This window comes from Pyrgilauda ruficollis, unplaced genomic scaffold (assembly GCF_017590135.1).
Source record: "Pyrgilauda ruficollis isolate IOZ18807 unplaced genomic scaffold, ASM1759013v1 scaffold12, whole genome shotgun sequence".
Lineage (NCBI taxonomy): Eukaryota > Metazoa > Chordata > Aves > Passeriformes > Passeridae > Pyrgilauda > Pyrgilauda ruficollis.
In genome coordinates this window covers 14,822,731-14,839,652 of record NW_024510321.1, presented here as the reverse complement: position 1 = coordinate 14,839,652, position 16,922 = coordinate 14,822,731, and the positions used below count along the sequence as shown (strand labels likewise).

General features: G+C 39.7%; 1 protein-coding gene across 1 annotated transcript in view; it reads left to right on the top strand.

Annotated features, from left to right (window-relative positions):
• GPR158 (G protein-coupled receptor 158) overlaps positions 1–16,922 on the top strand; it is a 181,098-nt gene that overhangs the window by 9,641 nt on the left and 154,535 nt on the right. The window contains exon 2 of the mRNA XM_041488315.1: positions 5,658–5,763. Coding sequence (XP_041344249.1) covers positions 5,658–5,763 — 106 coding nt within the window. The remainder of the gene's footprint in view (positions 1–5,657; positions 5,764–16,922) is intronic.

Sequence of the window (16,922 nt, the reverse complement as noted above, 5' to 3'; positions counted from 1 at the left end):
TAAGCTTAAATCAATTTCTGGCACAGATTTCAAGGCAAGCAGCATGCCAACAAACAGTAGTACTGGAAATACAGACAGGCATTAAAGCCTCTTAAATCAAACCTCTGACCTGACAGAAAATCCTTGATGACATCATTCTTCAATGATTATCTTATATATAAATTCAACTAATTCTTTCTGAACTGCATGTTTAACATGGACATGCAATCCTTAGATAACTCTTTTGTGTTTGTAAGGACTGTAAAATTGTGTGAGGAAACAAATATCTATTGTTTCAAGGAGATTAATAAAATATACTTACCTGCCAGATGGTCCACAATTACCAGTAATATTGTTATTAACTTATGGCTGTGGCTTGTGTTCAGCCATAGTAGTAACTTGTCTGAAGTAACTACTGTTACGCTGACAAGCTGAGCCTACTCTTACACCCTTGATATTTGTCTTGATTGCTTACACCAAGATAGCAGCACTGCAATTATTCCCAATTAGTTCGATAAATATAACACAGGGAGTTGGTCCGTATACATTCTAGGAGGATGTGTTCTTTCATATGTTCCATTTTCTGAATGCTGAATCAAAAAATAACTGAAAACGTGGGTGGCTAAACAGGCTGTGCCAGCTACTGTATTAATCACAGATGAATTTCAGAAATCTATCGTGTACATATTAGTGTGCTCTGTGTAATAGCAGTGGGGTGCAAGTCTGAGATGGTGTTTTAAAATGGATCTCAAATGAACGCAGTAGAAGTCTTGTACCACCATGACACCTTTTATAAATGCCACATATACGCGTAAAGAAACTTTGCTTTTGAAAGCGCTGTATCCTCAGGTAGTTTCAGACCCTGGCACTACTTCAGAACTGTGATGTTACTATGAAACGTGTATTGCAGAGGTCTAGTGAAAAAAGAATAATAATGTGCACCATGGGGGGAAGCAGTTGAAATCCTATGGCAGCTTGTGATTGCTTTCCTGCACTGTCCTGTTTCTTCTTGCTGTAGATTTTCACCCCAGAAACTCACAAAGCTCTGGGAAAAGGGAAAACCAGAACAACTTAGTCGTGTCAAAAGTTCAGGTTGTGCTACAGAAGAGCTGCAGATGGGAGAGAAGAGTGTAGATGAAAAAGTTTGCATTGAGTTCATGAAGATTGGGTTTTGTGAAAGGCAAACATTCTTGTAGGAAAAACTTTAGTACAAGAGAAGCAAAAGGAACATGTGTTTAGTTTGAAATGAATTTTGTAGTATTTCTGAAAGAAGTATTATGAAAATATTTTTGAGCTTGGATGGCTTAACTGTGATCCTGACAAAACTTAAGCGTAAATTCAAAGTGCAAGTGGAAGAGGGCCAGATAACCTGGGAGGAATATGGAGGCTGTCAGCCTGACTGTGATCATGAGTATCTTGTATCAGCAATAGTGTGGCCAGCAGGACCAGGGAAGTGATCATTCCCCTGTACTCATCACTGGTGAGGCTGTACCTCAAATCCTGTGCTCAGTTTTGGGCCCCTCACTTTAGGAAAGCTATTAAAAGGGTGGAGCAAGTCCAGAGAAGAGCAGTGGAGCTGCTGAAGGGTCTGGAGCATAAGTCCTATGAGAAGGAGCTGGGGGAGTTTAGTCCAGAGAAGAGGAGGCTCAGGGGAGACCTTACTGCTCTCTACAACTGCCTGAAAGGAGGTTAGGGTGAGGTAGGGGTTGGTCTCTTCTCCCAAGTGACAGGACAAGAGGAAATGTCTTCAAGTTGTGCCAGAGGAGTTTTTCATTGGGTATTAGGAAAACTCGCTTCACTGAAAGGATTGTCATGCATCAGAACAGGCTGGTGGGGTTGAGTAACCATCCCTGGAGGCATTTAGAAGATGTGACACTCAGGGACATGGTCTAGTGGTGGCTTCGGCAGTGCTTGGTTAATGGCTGGGACTCAATGACCTTAAAGATCTTTTCCAAGGTCTTTGGAATGAAAGCTACTGAATGGAAAAGTGTACTTTGTGACAAAAGATGTTGGAAAGTGCAAGAACTACAGGCTGATCAGCCTCACCTCGGTCCCCAGGAAGGTGATGGAGCAAATCATTGTGAAAACCCTTTCTGGAGCACATGAAGAGGAGGAATGTGATTGGGAGTAGTCAGCGTGGATTTCTGAGGGGGAACTTGTGTTTAACCAACTCAGCAGCCTTCTGTGTATAAATAGCTGTTGACCAGTTGGAGGTCAGTCACTTTTGATATACTCCTGGTGGGCACCACTGTGACATTAATCACCAAGATGTGCTTGTGGCAGAGAGAGCCAACAGCCTCCTGGTTGGTGAGAGGAAGTTTTGCCGATGGGTTGAGGGAAGTGATCCTTCCTCTTTACCCAGCCTGGTGGGGAGTAAATGTCCACTTCTGGGCTCCTCAGCACAGGAGATATGGATGTACTGAAGCAAACCTAGTGCAGGGCCACACAGATGGTTAAAGGTTGGAGCATGTGGCACACAAGAAGGACAGAATGAGCTGGTACTGTTCAGCCTTGAGAAGAAAAGGCTCCAGGGGCATTTTATGTGTAAATACCCAGTGAAAAAGTGTAAAGGAGGGAGAGACAGACCTTTCTCAGCCTTATTCAATGGCAGGATGGAAATCCCAAGAGGCACAAACTAAAATACAAGAAATTTCATTTAAACATCAGAAATCTTTTTTTTGGACACTGTGAGTTTGGTCAGTCACTAGATTGGATTTCGCAGAGATGGTGAAGTCTCCGTTATTGAAGGTATAAAAAACCCCCAACTTAAGAGCCTGCTTTGAGCTGATTGGATTGATCACAAGAGGTTTCTTCCATGACAGTTGCTGTATGAATCTGATTTTCACATCTATTTTTAACAAAGTAATTGTATTAAAGAGCTTTCAAAGGATGTAAGTTCTTTAATCAGTTCTGATGTGTGAAGTCCAGAAGTATATTCCTTTATTTCCAGTACATGGCTCTGAGTGTTAGGATGCTCTCCTGCTTTCTGATGCTTGTCCCATTGGAACATGCCATGAATTCTCCAAAATTGCAGCACTTCTGGTACAAGGCCATACTCAAATGCCTTCTCAGTGTACTTCATGACCATAATTTCTCTGGCTTGTGTGTGTTGTCTTTCTCACAAGTAACCCCCAGGTAAGCTTTCTTTGGAAAATATAAATATCCTTTGTTTACTGGCACTCTGCTTCTACAGGGCTTGGCTTGCTCGTGATACCAAACAGCAAACTCTTAAAGGTGTTTTCTTCTCTTTTGGCAGTGATTAGTTTGTCCTTTATTTGAAATCTGGACTTCTCTTTGCAGAAATGTTTGAGGAGGGAAAGGTGAGTTTCCTCTCCTACTAGTTAAAAACAAAATGTACACAAGGGAAAAACTTTCCATGTAAAGGAAATAAAACCTTCTTCTGTCAGGTGCTTCAGGTGAATGGGTTGCATTTCTATTAAAATTGAATCATCACTGCTTTTCCTACTGTAGAAACTGATTTCTTTGGAGTAGTCAGGATGCTAATCCTTGACAGCTTTGCCAATGTGACTGGCGTATAATATGAATTAGGAGAGAAAGGAGTAGTGTTGGTTCTGGTCCTACTGCCTGCTTTGTGCCTGTATGCAGCCATGGGGAGAGTATTCATTTGCAGAACAGGTCCTGTCCTCAGCCCACACAGTAATATTTGTACTAGCTCATAAAGGTCCAGAAAATATTAGAAACATATCTGGTGGGATCTACACATGACCAGATGAGGGATCTGTTATCTCTACTACTAGGGGTATCTGAATCAGGCACCTTCTTGCCAGGTTAAATTTGTAATCCACTGACATCAGCATTTTAAAGAGATAATCTGTGCAATATGGCAGTTTTTCCTCTTGAGGTTATTGCTCACCTGGAACATGATAAAAACAGTTCCTTGGGGTAGAAACATGGTTTGAGCAGTCCCTGGTGAAACTGCTGTTCAAAACAAGTGTACAAAGGCAAAAGCTAAAAATATATCAGAATGTTCCAGAAGTGTGGTGTGTGTAATTTTAAATTTAACTTGCTAGAACCAGCACTTAAGTATTTCAAGCAAATTCTAAATGTGCCCATCATTAGATTGTTTAGATTCTAGTCAGGAGACTGAGTGGGATTGAGTGCTCCTGTACTGTCTAACTTCCTACTGTCTGTTTTACGTAATTTTCTCATGCGTTCTTCTGACCACTTACGTGATGTAGTTGTGTTTTTCCTTTTACTATATAACATGCCTGAAGATGAATGTCCAAATTTAGCTGTTGTGGACTCTAGCTGTACTGGGGTTAGGTATGAAGGAACAGCATTGTCCTGGTTTTGATCAAGCTCACTCTTATGTTCTAATTTTGCTTGTATATATCCTCTCAAATATATGGCTCTGTAGCTCTCTTGTTACTATTCTTGTGTTATGAGCATTAATTAAAAGAGGGAACACACTTGGAGGTGAATGAGGTGCTTCTAAGATAGAGGCTAGGCCGTGCCCTTGTTGGTTCACAGCCTGAAAGAAGGGAGATGATGGTGTTTGTAGTTGTGGAATTCCAGACTGTAGAAATGAAGATGTCTGTCCCAAGTGGCTGAAATGATTGACTTGAAAGGAAGGAATGGTATTCTAGATTTAAGAAATTAGCACAGAGCATTCATCCAGTATGAATGAGTTTGTGTAATGATTTAGCAACTAGAAGTTGCATATTGACATTTTTGTCAAGTCTGGACTACAGCAAAGCAGTCATAGATGAAATGCTCTGACAAAATATTGCTATGAATGTTCTAGGTCATTCTGAAGAATATGTAAATCCTTGAAGGCTTTTTTTTTTTTTAAAGATATAGAACTACAGTCTTGTACCTTTTTTCTTCTGATGATTTTCAAGTTTTATACAATAGAGTGTCAGTTTTGAAATTGGCTTGTTAGCTTTTCTTTCAAAAGAATTTTTGAGGTAAACTGTTGATGATGAAACCTAGAGACTTTTTGGTGTAGGACTTAGACAATTTAGGTGGTCCTTCAGGACGTGTGTGTAGGAAACTTTTTTTTCCTTCACAGACATCAGTGGTCTATTGGTGGCTTTCAGTTGTATCAGGTTTTTTATTGCAGGGCTGTCTGGCAGAGATGTGGGGAGGGGGCTTGGATGCCGGCTGGAGGAGGATGTTGAGCTGCAGAGAAGAGGCCTGAATGTCTCTGTAGGCCGGGTTGTCTCTGGGGAGGGTACAAAAAAAGGCTTTTGCCAGTTGTTTTGGCAAATAGCATTCCCTGGAGCAAAGGGGAGAATGTAGTTTTTGCTGGATATGGGGTGAGATGCAGTGTCTGGTACCTTGCACTCAGAACTGGCTGAGAAGGTTGCTGGCAAAAAATAGTGCAGGTCTTTCACTGTATTTATTTTGGGTCTTTGCTGTGCAGTAAAATGTGAAGGGCATTACATTGTTTGAACATACAACTTGTTCTTAACTGCCACCCTAGTCTTAATATGTTGGATTTACTGGGCTCTTGTCCATAGTACATCTCAGTTAAGTCTAAAATAAGAATGTTTCTGTGACTATGGTTCTGGGAGCACAAAACATTTCTGGTTTTAGACATTTTATCCAATTCCATATTTAGAAGAAAGAGGTAGTTCTTTTCAGGCTACAGCATCATGAAAAAGCTTAACCTATTTCTGAGGTTGTGTTCAAGGCTGTTTCCTCTCTGTTTTCAGAGGTGTTGTCAAAGTCGACATCAATCTGCAGAAGGTGGACATTGACCAATGTTCGAGCGAGGGATGGTTCTCAGGGACACACAGGTGTCATCTCAACAATTCTGAGGTATGTCTGTCCCTAAGGGACCTCACTTCAGTAACAAATCTCTGCACTGAGCAGTGCTCTGTAATATAAATGTTATGTATTTTGTAGACATTTAATGTGGTTTGTGGGGCTGGAGGAATCTCTCTGTGTGAGGTGTTATAGAATGCATGAGTTTCAGGAGTGCCTGCATTTCAGAATTATTGATGTTAAAACAGCAGCAAAGTTATTGTGGAGAGATAGCAGTTACAGGGAAAAAGATTACTAATGAAATAATTTATGAGGTTCTGCTTTGCAAGTCAAACAATTTTGTGCTCAAAATCAAAATAGAATTTTAATGTCAGTGTCACTTTTGCTTGGACAACTTTGCAAAATGTAGTAGAAGTAGCTGAAATGCTAATGGTAATTATTCAGAAAAACATGGTCATTTGATAGAGTGATACAGAATAACAGGCAGAATTGGATACTGTAATTCCTTCTTAGTAGAAATGCCAACATTTTGACAGAGCTGACTAAAATGTTTGTGCTCAGCTCCTTCCTGCTTCCCCTTTCTTCTGAAGGTCTGTGTCTGGTTCCATCTGTCAGCAAATCGTAGAGCATTCGGCCTGGCCTGGCATATGTATTCAAGGAAACTTTTAAACAAAATACATTTTGATTTTTTCTTTTAATTCTCCTGTGTAAAGGTGATTTCAAAGGCGCCCATTTGTTTTCTGTGAGAGTAGGTACCTGTGCACTTTTGTGCTTTTGGAAAGGACAGTTAAAATGTAGGAGAAGTTGACATTTGTCTACCAGAAGTCAGGAGATGTTTGCCTAATTTTCTGTAAAATGCCAATTTATCAAAGCCAAGTCTAAATTTAGAGAAACAGTTGGTTTTGATGAATTCAGCTGCTAACATTTTTGAGCAAGAAGAACTCAGAATTTTTGTAAACATATTTTTTTTTTTTGGTGTTTTTCTCTTTGATTTTTTTCATGAAATAAACTTGAAATGCAAAATCAAGTCTTGGATAAAGATTAAGACTAAATATTTCTGCAAGTGAAAAAAAATTACTTCTCTGCCAAGTACTTTTTGACTTTTGAATTGAAGGGAATATTTTTTAAATCACTCCTGTTTCTTCCTAGAAGAAAATACTGTTTCCCATGTGATATGGTAAACCTTGTTTTTGTAATACATTCTATTACATAACTATTCTAGTTATTCCAAATGTGATTACTTACTTTGGCAGTACTTTACGTGCTCTTCCTTCTCCTAATGTCTTATGAGCAAAATATGTCAGTAGAGGGGTGGGATTGTAAACTGCATCTCTGCAACCAAGAATAAAAGGGAAAAAATGCAGTCCTAGGCCTCTTGTGGCTTAGCCCCACCTGGCAGCTGAGTCCCATGCAGTCATTCATTCATTTCCCCTGCCCCCACTGCCATGGGAAGGAGAATTGGGGAAAAAAGATAAAGCTGGTGCGTTGAAATAAGAACAGTTATTAATAGGAACAAAGCAATATGGCAATAATAATGATAATAAAATATACTATTACTGTAGTGGTGGGGGAAAAATAGGAAAATTAAACCCGAGAACAACCCATGATGCACAATATCACCTGCTGACCCATGCCTGTCCTGTCCTCCAGCAGCAAGTGACCCCTCCTGCCCAGCTCTTCCCAGCTTATCTGTATGTGCCACCAGGCATGATGTTCCGTGGCGTGGGATATCCCTGTGGCCAGCTCAGGTCAGCTGTCCTGGCTCTGATTGCTTCTTGTACAGAGCATGGGAAGCTGGAAAACCCTTGACTTAATGCAAGCATTGCTTAGCACACTGATGTTTTGGCTGTTGCTATCAGCATTACCCTCACAGAGGATCCAAAACACAGCACTGTACAACCACTGAGCAGAAATTACCACAGCTGAACCCAGGAGAAAGTCCCATGAGTTGCTTTTCATGCTTGTTTCATTGGAACCCACTGTGTGGAATAAGGGTAACTTATATAGTTGTGCAACAATATTTTCCACACAGTTTTGCTTATAAATGCTAATGAAACCGTATTCCCTGTGCCCTCCCTTAACTACCTAGGAGCAGTTAAACAAATACCTGTTGATGGTTGAATGCTCTGCCCACATTTACAAAGTCTGTCTCCAGCAGAGTAGGAAGAAAATGGAGATCTCTGGATTTCCATTTCTGCTCTAGTTAGATCCTCCGTGCTCACTTCAGTTTTGTTAGGTGACTTGAGTATTTACTGCAGCATAGCCTCTGTGCAGACTGTTTGATAAGCCTTTGCCATAGTGAATTTCTGATTTGGCTCTGAAAGTGTTTACTTCATAGCCCATACCATGGGGCCAGGCCACCAATATCATTAAACCAAAGGCATAAAACTCAATATTTCAGAATATTTAAGATTTTTTGAAATACAGCTCCCTTCTTCCCTAATGCTGTGAAAATAGAGAGTGACTTTATACAAGAATGAGAGGAAAAGACCAAAGTTCTGGATTAATGAAAATGCTTTTATAGTGGCTAAAATGTACTAGACACATGGCAGACAAATTCTCCTACTTTCTGTGCTGTTCTGAGGTGTTTATTTTCTAAATAAAAATCAGTTGAAATGAGGGAGATGGAGGTGCATGGAAACATATGGTAAGCCAGTGGTCTGTATGTGCTAGACAGAAAAAAGGGAAGGCATGGATGGGATCCAACTTTTTCCAGAAAATAGACTGTTGTTGAAAGTACTGTATTGCCTTCACATAGTCTGGCACAGCAGTATTAGGAGATGATGCTGACTGTGGCACTGGGATTTGTCTTTGGAAGGTCATCAAGAACAACCTGATTGTGATGGAATAGTTATAGTGCTAGTCCTTGCTTGGGAAAAAAACAGTGTCAGGTTGAGTGATTTAGGAATATTACAATTCAGATATGCAATATGCTGAGACATACTAATCTTCCTTAAACTTCCATCTGTCCTTAGATTTAGGTGCTCCTTAGGATTGTTGGATCTTAAATATCTTGCTTTATATATGGTACCCTCAAGTACAAAAGACAGAAACAAAACGGTACTAAGAACTTTGAATTCCCCATTTTTAATTTGACTACTTAAATTCCCAATATGTAATGGATTTTTTTCCTGATTTGTTCTCCTTTGTGGGCAATACACATACATCTCTGATTTCATATCAGCCTAGATGAACAAGAGTGCCCTTCTTAAACCATCGGGCAACTGAACACTGCTCAACCTAATTAAGCAGGAAGTTAGGTGATACTTAACACAGGAAAGCCAAATTGCAGCCGTGGCTAAAGTCTATTTCAGTTGTTATGCTTTTCTCCTTTCTTTCAATAACTGAATCAGCCAAAAAGAGGCTGATGGCCAGGTGACTTTTGTGAAAGAGAGCTACATTCTGCTTCCTGCCTTCTGCCTTGACTCCCAAATAGGTGACGGCTTCCCCAAAAGCTATTGGGCAAGATATTAGGATTCTCTGAGGCTGCAACAAATATGGCAGGAAATATCTGCAGAGTTAGAAATAATTAAGTTGGGTAGATCATAAAACAATGCAGACAAGCCTGAAATTAACAAACAAAGTGTAGTTACCCAATAACAAATGCCAAGTAATTTCATTGTACAGGCAGTGCTGTACAATGTACAGTCAAGGCTGGTAATGGGAGTAAGAAAACATGCACTTTTACCCCGTTTGAAACCCTTGAAGACTTTTACTATATTGGATTTCTTCTCCATAAATGCTGACAGCAGCTGCTAGCACTTTTAGTAACAACTTTAGAGTCCTTGTGGTGCCACCAGCTATATTGTCAAGGCTGAGGAGCATCTGAAGAAATGAGCTGGTGCGGCCCCTTGAGCTCGGCCGCATCCTTCCAGCCAGCAGCATCAGTCTGTGGCAGTGGCAGCAGACTCCACACTGTTCCCCTGGCCTTAATGAGCCTGCCAACAGCTTGCAGTGTGAGGCAGGCTCAGCTGACATCCCTTTGGGTTTCAACAGTATTCCACAAATGACAGCGTGCAAAAATATCTGGAGGAAATGAGGGAAGCAGAGTAAACAAGAAAGCTGCATTGCTGTCTGTATACACTGGCTGCATATCTGTGTTTGTAGAAGGATGCATAGGCCTACTGTGTGTTTATTTGTTGTGCACAAACACAAAACCAATTGAGAAGGGAAAACAAATGAGCAGTGCAGCCAGAATATTTTTTCCATTGTTTAGCAAAACATTTGGGTCCATCATATTTTATTATACTGTATGCAAGGTTACAAGCAATTGAGCAAGGGGGAGGCAGGGCCTGGTTAAAAATAGAATTGTAATGGAGACTGGTTTGGGAGGGCGGGTGTGGGTTACCCAATGCTTTCCAGGTTTTTCAAGCAAATGCTTTTCAGTGCCCTTGTCAGACTGGGAAAAGGCTATTAATGCACACAGTCTGTGGGAGGGGAACTGTGGCAAGAGATTAGCATCTGAAGTCATAACCCACTGGGTCATACTCAGTGTCATTGATTTTGCTTTTTACTTGCATTTGTTTTCTGCCCTATCCATTAGGAAAAGTGCAGTCAGAAATAGAAGAATTTGAAATCAAAGCTGTTTGGTGATTCAGTCTGAGTGAATGGGTTTATGGGCTATAGTTAGCTTCTAATTTGGAATTAATAATCATTCTTGAAGCTACAGATTGCATTCAACACAGGATAAGAGCAGTACCCTACCAGAGCAGAGGGCATGTCAGGATATATTTTGTCTTAAAACAACATCATTAGTGGTAGAAAACAAATACTAGATGCTATATCAAATCCTGGGCTCAAGGGGGAAACTAAGGTGGAAAGGGCAGTGGCTCACTTCAGTATGCAGGTAAAGAAAACATAGCCAGCATTTATTGGATTCAGAAGCAGACAGGTGTATCTGTTCTCTCCAACAGCTCAGGGTATTTGAAGAGCATGCAGTAGACAGAAAAAACATTTTGGATGCTATTTTAAAAATAACTTCTGCATCATCTGCATTCATGGGAAAAGTCCCCTTATGACAGTAAACCAGATCTAATCTGGCACTCCCCCAGACACTGTTACATAAAATAAGGTGGAGGTTTGTCGGAGTTATCAGTGATAAACAAGGTGCTATGAAAACCAGCTTTCAGTTTAAGGAAGAGCCAGGTTGCTTAGCTACAGCATTGCTTTAAAGACAAAAAATTTAAATGAGTCTGTGTTTTGCAGGAGCTAATCTTGGTTATCAATATTTTCTTCAAAGAAGAAAACCTTTGCAAAAATTCCTTTCATCCTAGTTAGCAGTATTAACTTGAGCATTTAAATTCATCTGGGTCAGTTCTATTTGCTTCTATTTTTCCTTCCCCCAAAGTTAAAACATGAAAAGGGGTAGATGGTTGGCTGAGCATTGTCTGTCAGATTAAAGTAGCTGGGAGATTTTTGGTTTATCTTGCATATGACAGGTGATGTAGCATTACATCAGTTTCCAGTTCTTTCAGATCTGTGACTGCAATTTTTGGATCTTTCTCTGCTGAACAGACATGTTCAGATGATCCTGTCAGGCAATGCTGATTAGTTCTGCTGGTGCTTCTTCCCGTTGTGTTTGGGAAGGGAACAGGTGAGGCCCAGAAGTTTAGTTGGCTGGTGGAACACGAGCAAAATATACATGGTGGGAGCAAAGGGGGAGTTGCAGAGAGGGGGATGGGTGCAGGGAAGAGAGATTGAAAAGAGAGGAGAGAGGTTGAAAAACTGTGACTAGGGCAAGAGAAGGAAGGTCAGGGTGTATTGGGAGGCACAAAAAGCCTTGCAGTGAGGAGCGCGGGGTCTGTAGCCAGGCTGCACTGTTCTCCTGGCAGGCTGGCTGTGAATTGCCTTTCCCAGAGTGAAATGGCAGAAGCTGTAGCAAGCCCAGGCAGCATAAACAGAACACAGCTTCATTCAGAGTTCTCATTTGTTATCACTATGTCCAGAGGCCTGTATAATGTCTGAAACATGCCTCTAGTAGCATTAAGCACAATTAGATATGTGCAATTAGATAAATAAACACCATTTTGATTTCAAAGCATCTGGTCTATTCTGTGAGTGATTTGACAGGCTTATCTTGTGAGGTGATACAAAGACTATTATCCCCATTTTACAGCTGGCCCACAGGCAAAATTATCTCTAAACTGATAGACTGGAGTTGAAGAGTGATCTCCAGGTGTGTGAATTACCTTCTCCAGAGTTTGATTTCTGCAGTTCACATGCATGTGCCAAGCACGTGAACTGAGATGAGCTCCAGCCAGGGCTCAGGATGGGTCATCTTCAGAATGGGATTTTGGGGTGCATCGCAGCATGTGCCCACACCATGCTCCAGATACTTCCAGCAAGACTTAAGCATCCTGATATATTTTTGAAATCTGTGTCTGATGAGCTTCATAGGTTTCTTTAGTGATCTTGGCCTGTGATAGAATTTTGGTCAAAAATGAAACTCCTCTTAGATAAACACACTGTTGCTGACATTGCAAAGGACAGAGCTTCCTATGAACTGCGCAGACTCTGTTCTTGAGTTAACTGTCAGTTTACTCAGGTAATATACTGCAGAGGGGTTTTTTCGTAGCTAAAATAGGAAAATTCTGCTCATACATACATACTGCAGTTAATTTTTTCTTTGAAAAAAATTAGATTTTCCAAGACTTGAGAAAGTTAACCAATACAAAAAAAACTTATCTGTCTTTCTTTAAAAAAGCTTTTATCAACTGTAGTAACTGTTTTTCCTGCTTTTTTCATAGTTCATCATGCCTACACAAGAGGCAAGTTTAATTTAGCCTAGAGAATAAAGGTCATTCATTCTTCTATAACAAATTAAAGTTAGCTTGAAAACATATTAAAACTCTCATGAAGAAAAACTGCAGACAATAGCTGCTGAATCTTTATATTCAAAATAATGTACTGAATCATAGTAATAATGCTAATGGAAAAAAAAACTAATTTAGCTTTATTTTTAAGCACAATTTTATAGCACTAGACATTCAAATAGTAATTTTTGTTGGTGACTTCTGTTAAGGGGTAAATGCTTTTTTGCAAACAAAAAATGACTGCTTTTGGGTTATCTATGCTTTTGTTTAAATCTCAGTAATTTGTATGACTTTTTCTTCTGCTTTCCATTTGCCAGTACTGTAAACTGATGGTACCAAGGACTGGTCTCCTGGAAATTTCTTAGTCTTTACTAACCTTAGAATCATCTTGTGTTTCTTTATTGACTTTTTGTCCATTGCTGCTGTCCATAATTTGAGATTATGATTATACTAAGCATCACTACTAATGTAGGAATGCAGAACATTTGATTTTTGATCTTCAGATTTTTGAGTATTACTGCCTTTTTGTGTTTTGACTATTTTGTGAGCTGAGTTTTATCCTACTGCATTTCTTTATTGTTCATCTGACTGAAAAAGTAATGAAAAGAAATACACTTCACTTCTTCCAAACACCCTGTATATATAAAATACCTAAGATAAGTAAGATATTTATTGTCTTTGAATATTCCTTAACTTATAAAAGATGGTGAGGGAAAGTAGATATTGCTTAGAGACCAATCAGACAATATTTGTTACACTGCTCTGTTTTCTTCTTGCTGCAGGATCAGAATCTCTCTGAAGTTAAATTTGGTCCCCAGATTTACCACCACTATTCTCAAAGCAACCAGTTTTCATTTACTTGTATGAAATAGGTAGTAGGATTTGCTTACTGAACTCTACTCTTTTTGTCAGAATATAATAGCTACTTTTTTTTTTTCACCACCAATTCCATCTAAACATTTTAATAATTTTTCCTCTTTCAGATATGGTTGGCTAGGGAAAAGAGGTATCCATGAAGAAGTATAACCATGCATTCTAATTTAAGCAAAGTGAGTCCCATATCTTTCACCATAACCACTTATAGTCTTACTGTTACATTTTAAAATAAAGCCAACTCAGTTGGCTTGACCTGAGAAACAAATTGAACTTTCTCTATAGCTAATAAACTGAAATATTTACAACCCTCAAATATTTTTGTATATTTTTTATATTAATGTGTGTTTACATCTAACCTGTGTAGGTGTGCACATGTATGGACATCATATAACTGTGTGTGTCTGAACTTCTGTGTGTAGGTGTACGTGGAGCTGTGATTTGCCTGGTCCTTTGCACAGAGGCATTCTGCCAGAACAGCTTTGTGCTGAGATGTTACAGAGGCTGGGGAGGGGGGACACTGGTCCTTGTTTTGCTCCTCACCCCGTGCACCAGCACAGGCTGCAGGCTGAGCAGCTGGGCAGCAGCTTTGTGCAAAAGGCTCAGGGGGTCCTGGTGGGCACCACCTTGACCATGAGCCAGCAGGGTGTTCTTGCTGCCAGCAGCCTCGGGGGCTGTGTTGGGCAGAGCTTTACCAGCTGGTGGAGCCTTCCTCTGCAGGGCTGTGTCCACTTCTGGGCTCGTCAGTTCAGGAGTCAGGGATGCTCTGCAGGGAGCTCAGCCAGGGGCCACCACAAACATCTGGTGTTTGGGGCACTGTTGAATGAGGAGAGGCTGAGCAAGCTGGGACTCTACAGTGTAGAGAAGAGAAGGTTGTGGGGATTTTCTCTATGTAAAGGAGAGACAGACTCCTCTCGGGGGTAGTCAGTGACAAGGCAAGAGGTAGGGCTTCAGGCTGAAGCAGTAAAACCCCTTTTTTGATTAGACTGTGAGGGTAGTCAGGCACCAGAGCAGGTTGTCCATGGATGTGTGGAGTGACCACCATTAGTGGTGTTCAGAACCTGAAAGTACAGAGCCCTGGGCAACCTGGTTTAGCTGAGCCTGCTCTGAGTAGAGCTTGGGACTGGATGATTTTCTGAGGTGCCTTCCAGGCTCAGCTGCTGTGTGATTCTGTGGTCAGCTTCTCTTTCATCCTTTGTATGATTCATTTTTCCTGTCTGATTTATGTCCAGAAAACATGGCATCCCTTCTGAGCTTTGCATTTCCACTCTGCTTTATTTATATTTGTGTCAAGACTCTCTTCCATTTCCAGCTGCTTTTGCTCATCACTTTTTTCCATTAAACTTCTAATAAGTGTGTGAAGATATGCATGTATGTTTTTGAGAAATCATTTCCTTTAGACACTTTTTCTATAACAAGCTCAACATTTCTTTCTTGTGCTACAATAGAAGAAAAGGAATCAATATGTCCAGATTCTTATTTTTTTAGATAATAGCTGTAAGCATCTCAACTTTTAAAACTTCTCTGAAAGTTGATTTAGTAGAGATAACATTAAAGTTTGAATTATGCTGGTTTGCTGAGTGTGCAAGGTTTGAAATATTTTTATCCCTTCATATATATTATCTAAGTATCTAATGGTTAAATCTTTGAGTGGATGGAAGATGTAAAATATAGTTTTGGTGCTGCATTTAATCGGACAACAAATGCTGCATTATAAATTGGGGGTTTTCCAAATAGACTACAAGGTATGGAATATTGTCCTGGAGTTAGAGGATTGCTAGGGCTGTTCAGTAAATTGTTATAGGTTCTTTTGAGCTTAAGACACTCTGATACTTGTTTTTATCCTGAAATGCAGTGAAGCAACATGAGCAGTGCATTTCCCTGAATTAATATTTTTAATAAGTGTAATTTTGAAATATGAAAACATGTATTTCAGGTAGCTTCTCTTGGAAATTGTATAATTTGAAAGACTGGTAAAACTTGATTAAAAATGTGCATTAATCTTAGTGCTTTCTTATGGGGAGAAAATGATAAAAGGACACTTGAAGAGGGTTCTGCTGTATGATAATGGCAGATGGCTTTGTGATACATATTGAACATTTCTAGAAACCTGTCTACCAGTCAAAGCCCCATCAAATGCATGCCTTTTTTTTCCTCTTGAAAGGAGAAAAAAACTTTTGATAGAAACTTTTGATACAGTTTGTCCAGTTCTGTCACTAGTCAATCTGTCTCACACTGTTGGATATTCATGGTGTTATTTTAGCTCAGCCAAAGCATCTTATCTCTCTTCCAAGAAAGTAAGTTAAACAAAGCAGCACTCCAGAAATTGTAGACTTTTAGCAGCCATGATAAGACATCATTATCTTCCAAAATATACAAGATATGGCACAAATTGGTTTTAAGCACGTGAGAGCAAATATTTGCTCTGTAGAGCTTAAACTCCATAATTTACATTGTTCCACTGCCCTTCAAAGTAAATACACTGGCTGAAGGAGGCATTTCTTGGTTGCTTAGTTATACAGAATTTTTGTATGGATAACTAATATATGATGCTTGTTTGAAATTAATGTCTAAATGCTGCTGTCACCCTGATGTGAACATTTGGGAATATTTTTGTGAAAAATGGTGAGACTGATTTTTTTTTCTTTTTCTTGGTAGTAGAATGAATTTGAATTTTAAAATTTGAGTTTTCTCCATAATAATGATTGCTGTCTAAGGGACCACTTTATTGCTACAGAGACTGTGAATAAAGAGCAATTCTCCTGAAGTATTATTCAGTAAGCTACTTAAGGAAGATATATTTTTGCTTGGTAGATGCACATTTTAGCTTTGTTTCATTTCCATAGGTGATTGAGTGTTGCTTTTAATTATGCGTAAGTGGATTATTCTAACTGCTTTCTAACATTGTTTTTAAAAAATGGTACATTATACTAGTAATTTTTGTTACAAGTGTAACCTACAAATATTTTCTTCTGTGATTACATGATGATATGGAGAGACATTTTGCATCTTTGTCATACTGCAGCAAATTTAAGTGTTTTCCCTATTTGTGTATCTTTGTTGTAACACTGCTAAATGGTGAAAATGTTGAAAAACCTGTAATAGAGATGAGTCAACTTTGAAATCCTTACTTCTCACTGAATTTTCCATGGGCTTTACATTGATTGTGTTTGAATTTGTACGTGTGTAACACAAGAAATGCCTGCCTTGGGTCACAGATGCGGGTGGGAAGCACCGTGTGCGTCGCTGGGGCCACAGAAGCTGTCCCCATAAACTGGGGCCACAACCTTCAAAGTCCTGTCCACGTAGGAGTGATGAAGATGAGGAGGGCTTGAAAAGCATGAATTCTATGCAACAGCTGTACACTTACCTTTTTAGCAAGAGTTGCATGAGAGAATAACATTGTAGCCATAAACTTATTACAAGGAAAGAATACCTCGCTTGTCTATTGTAAACATCAAGCATTTGACCATGCTCTTGCTCCACTCCATTTGTTTTTTTCCAAAGATATAAACACTGTTACAAAGA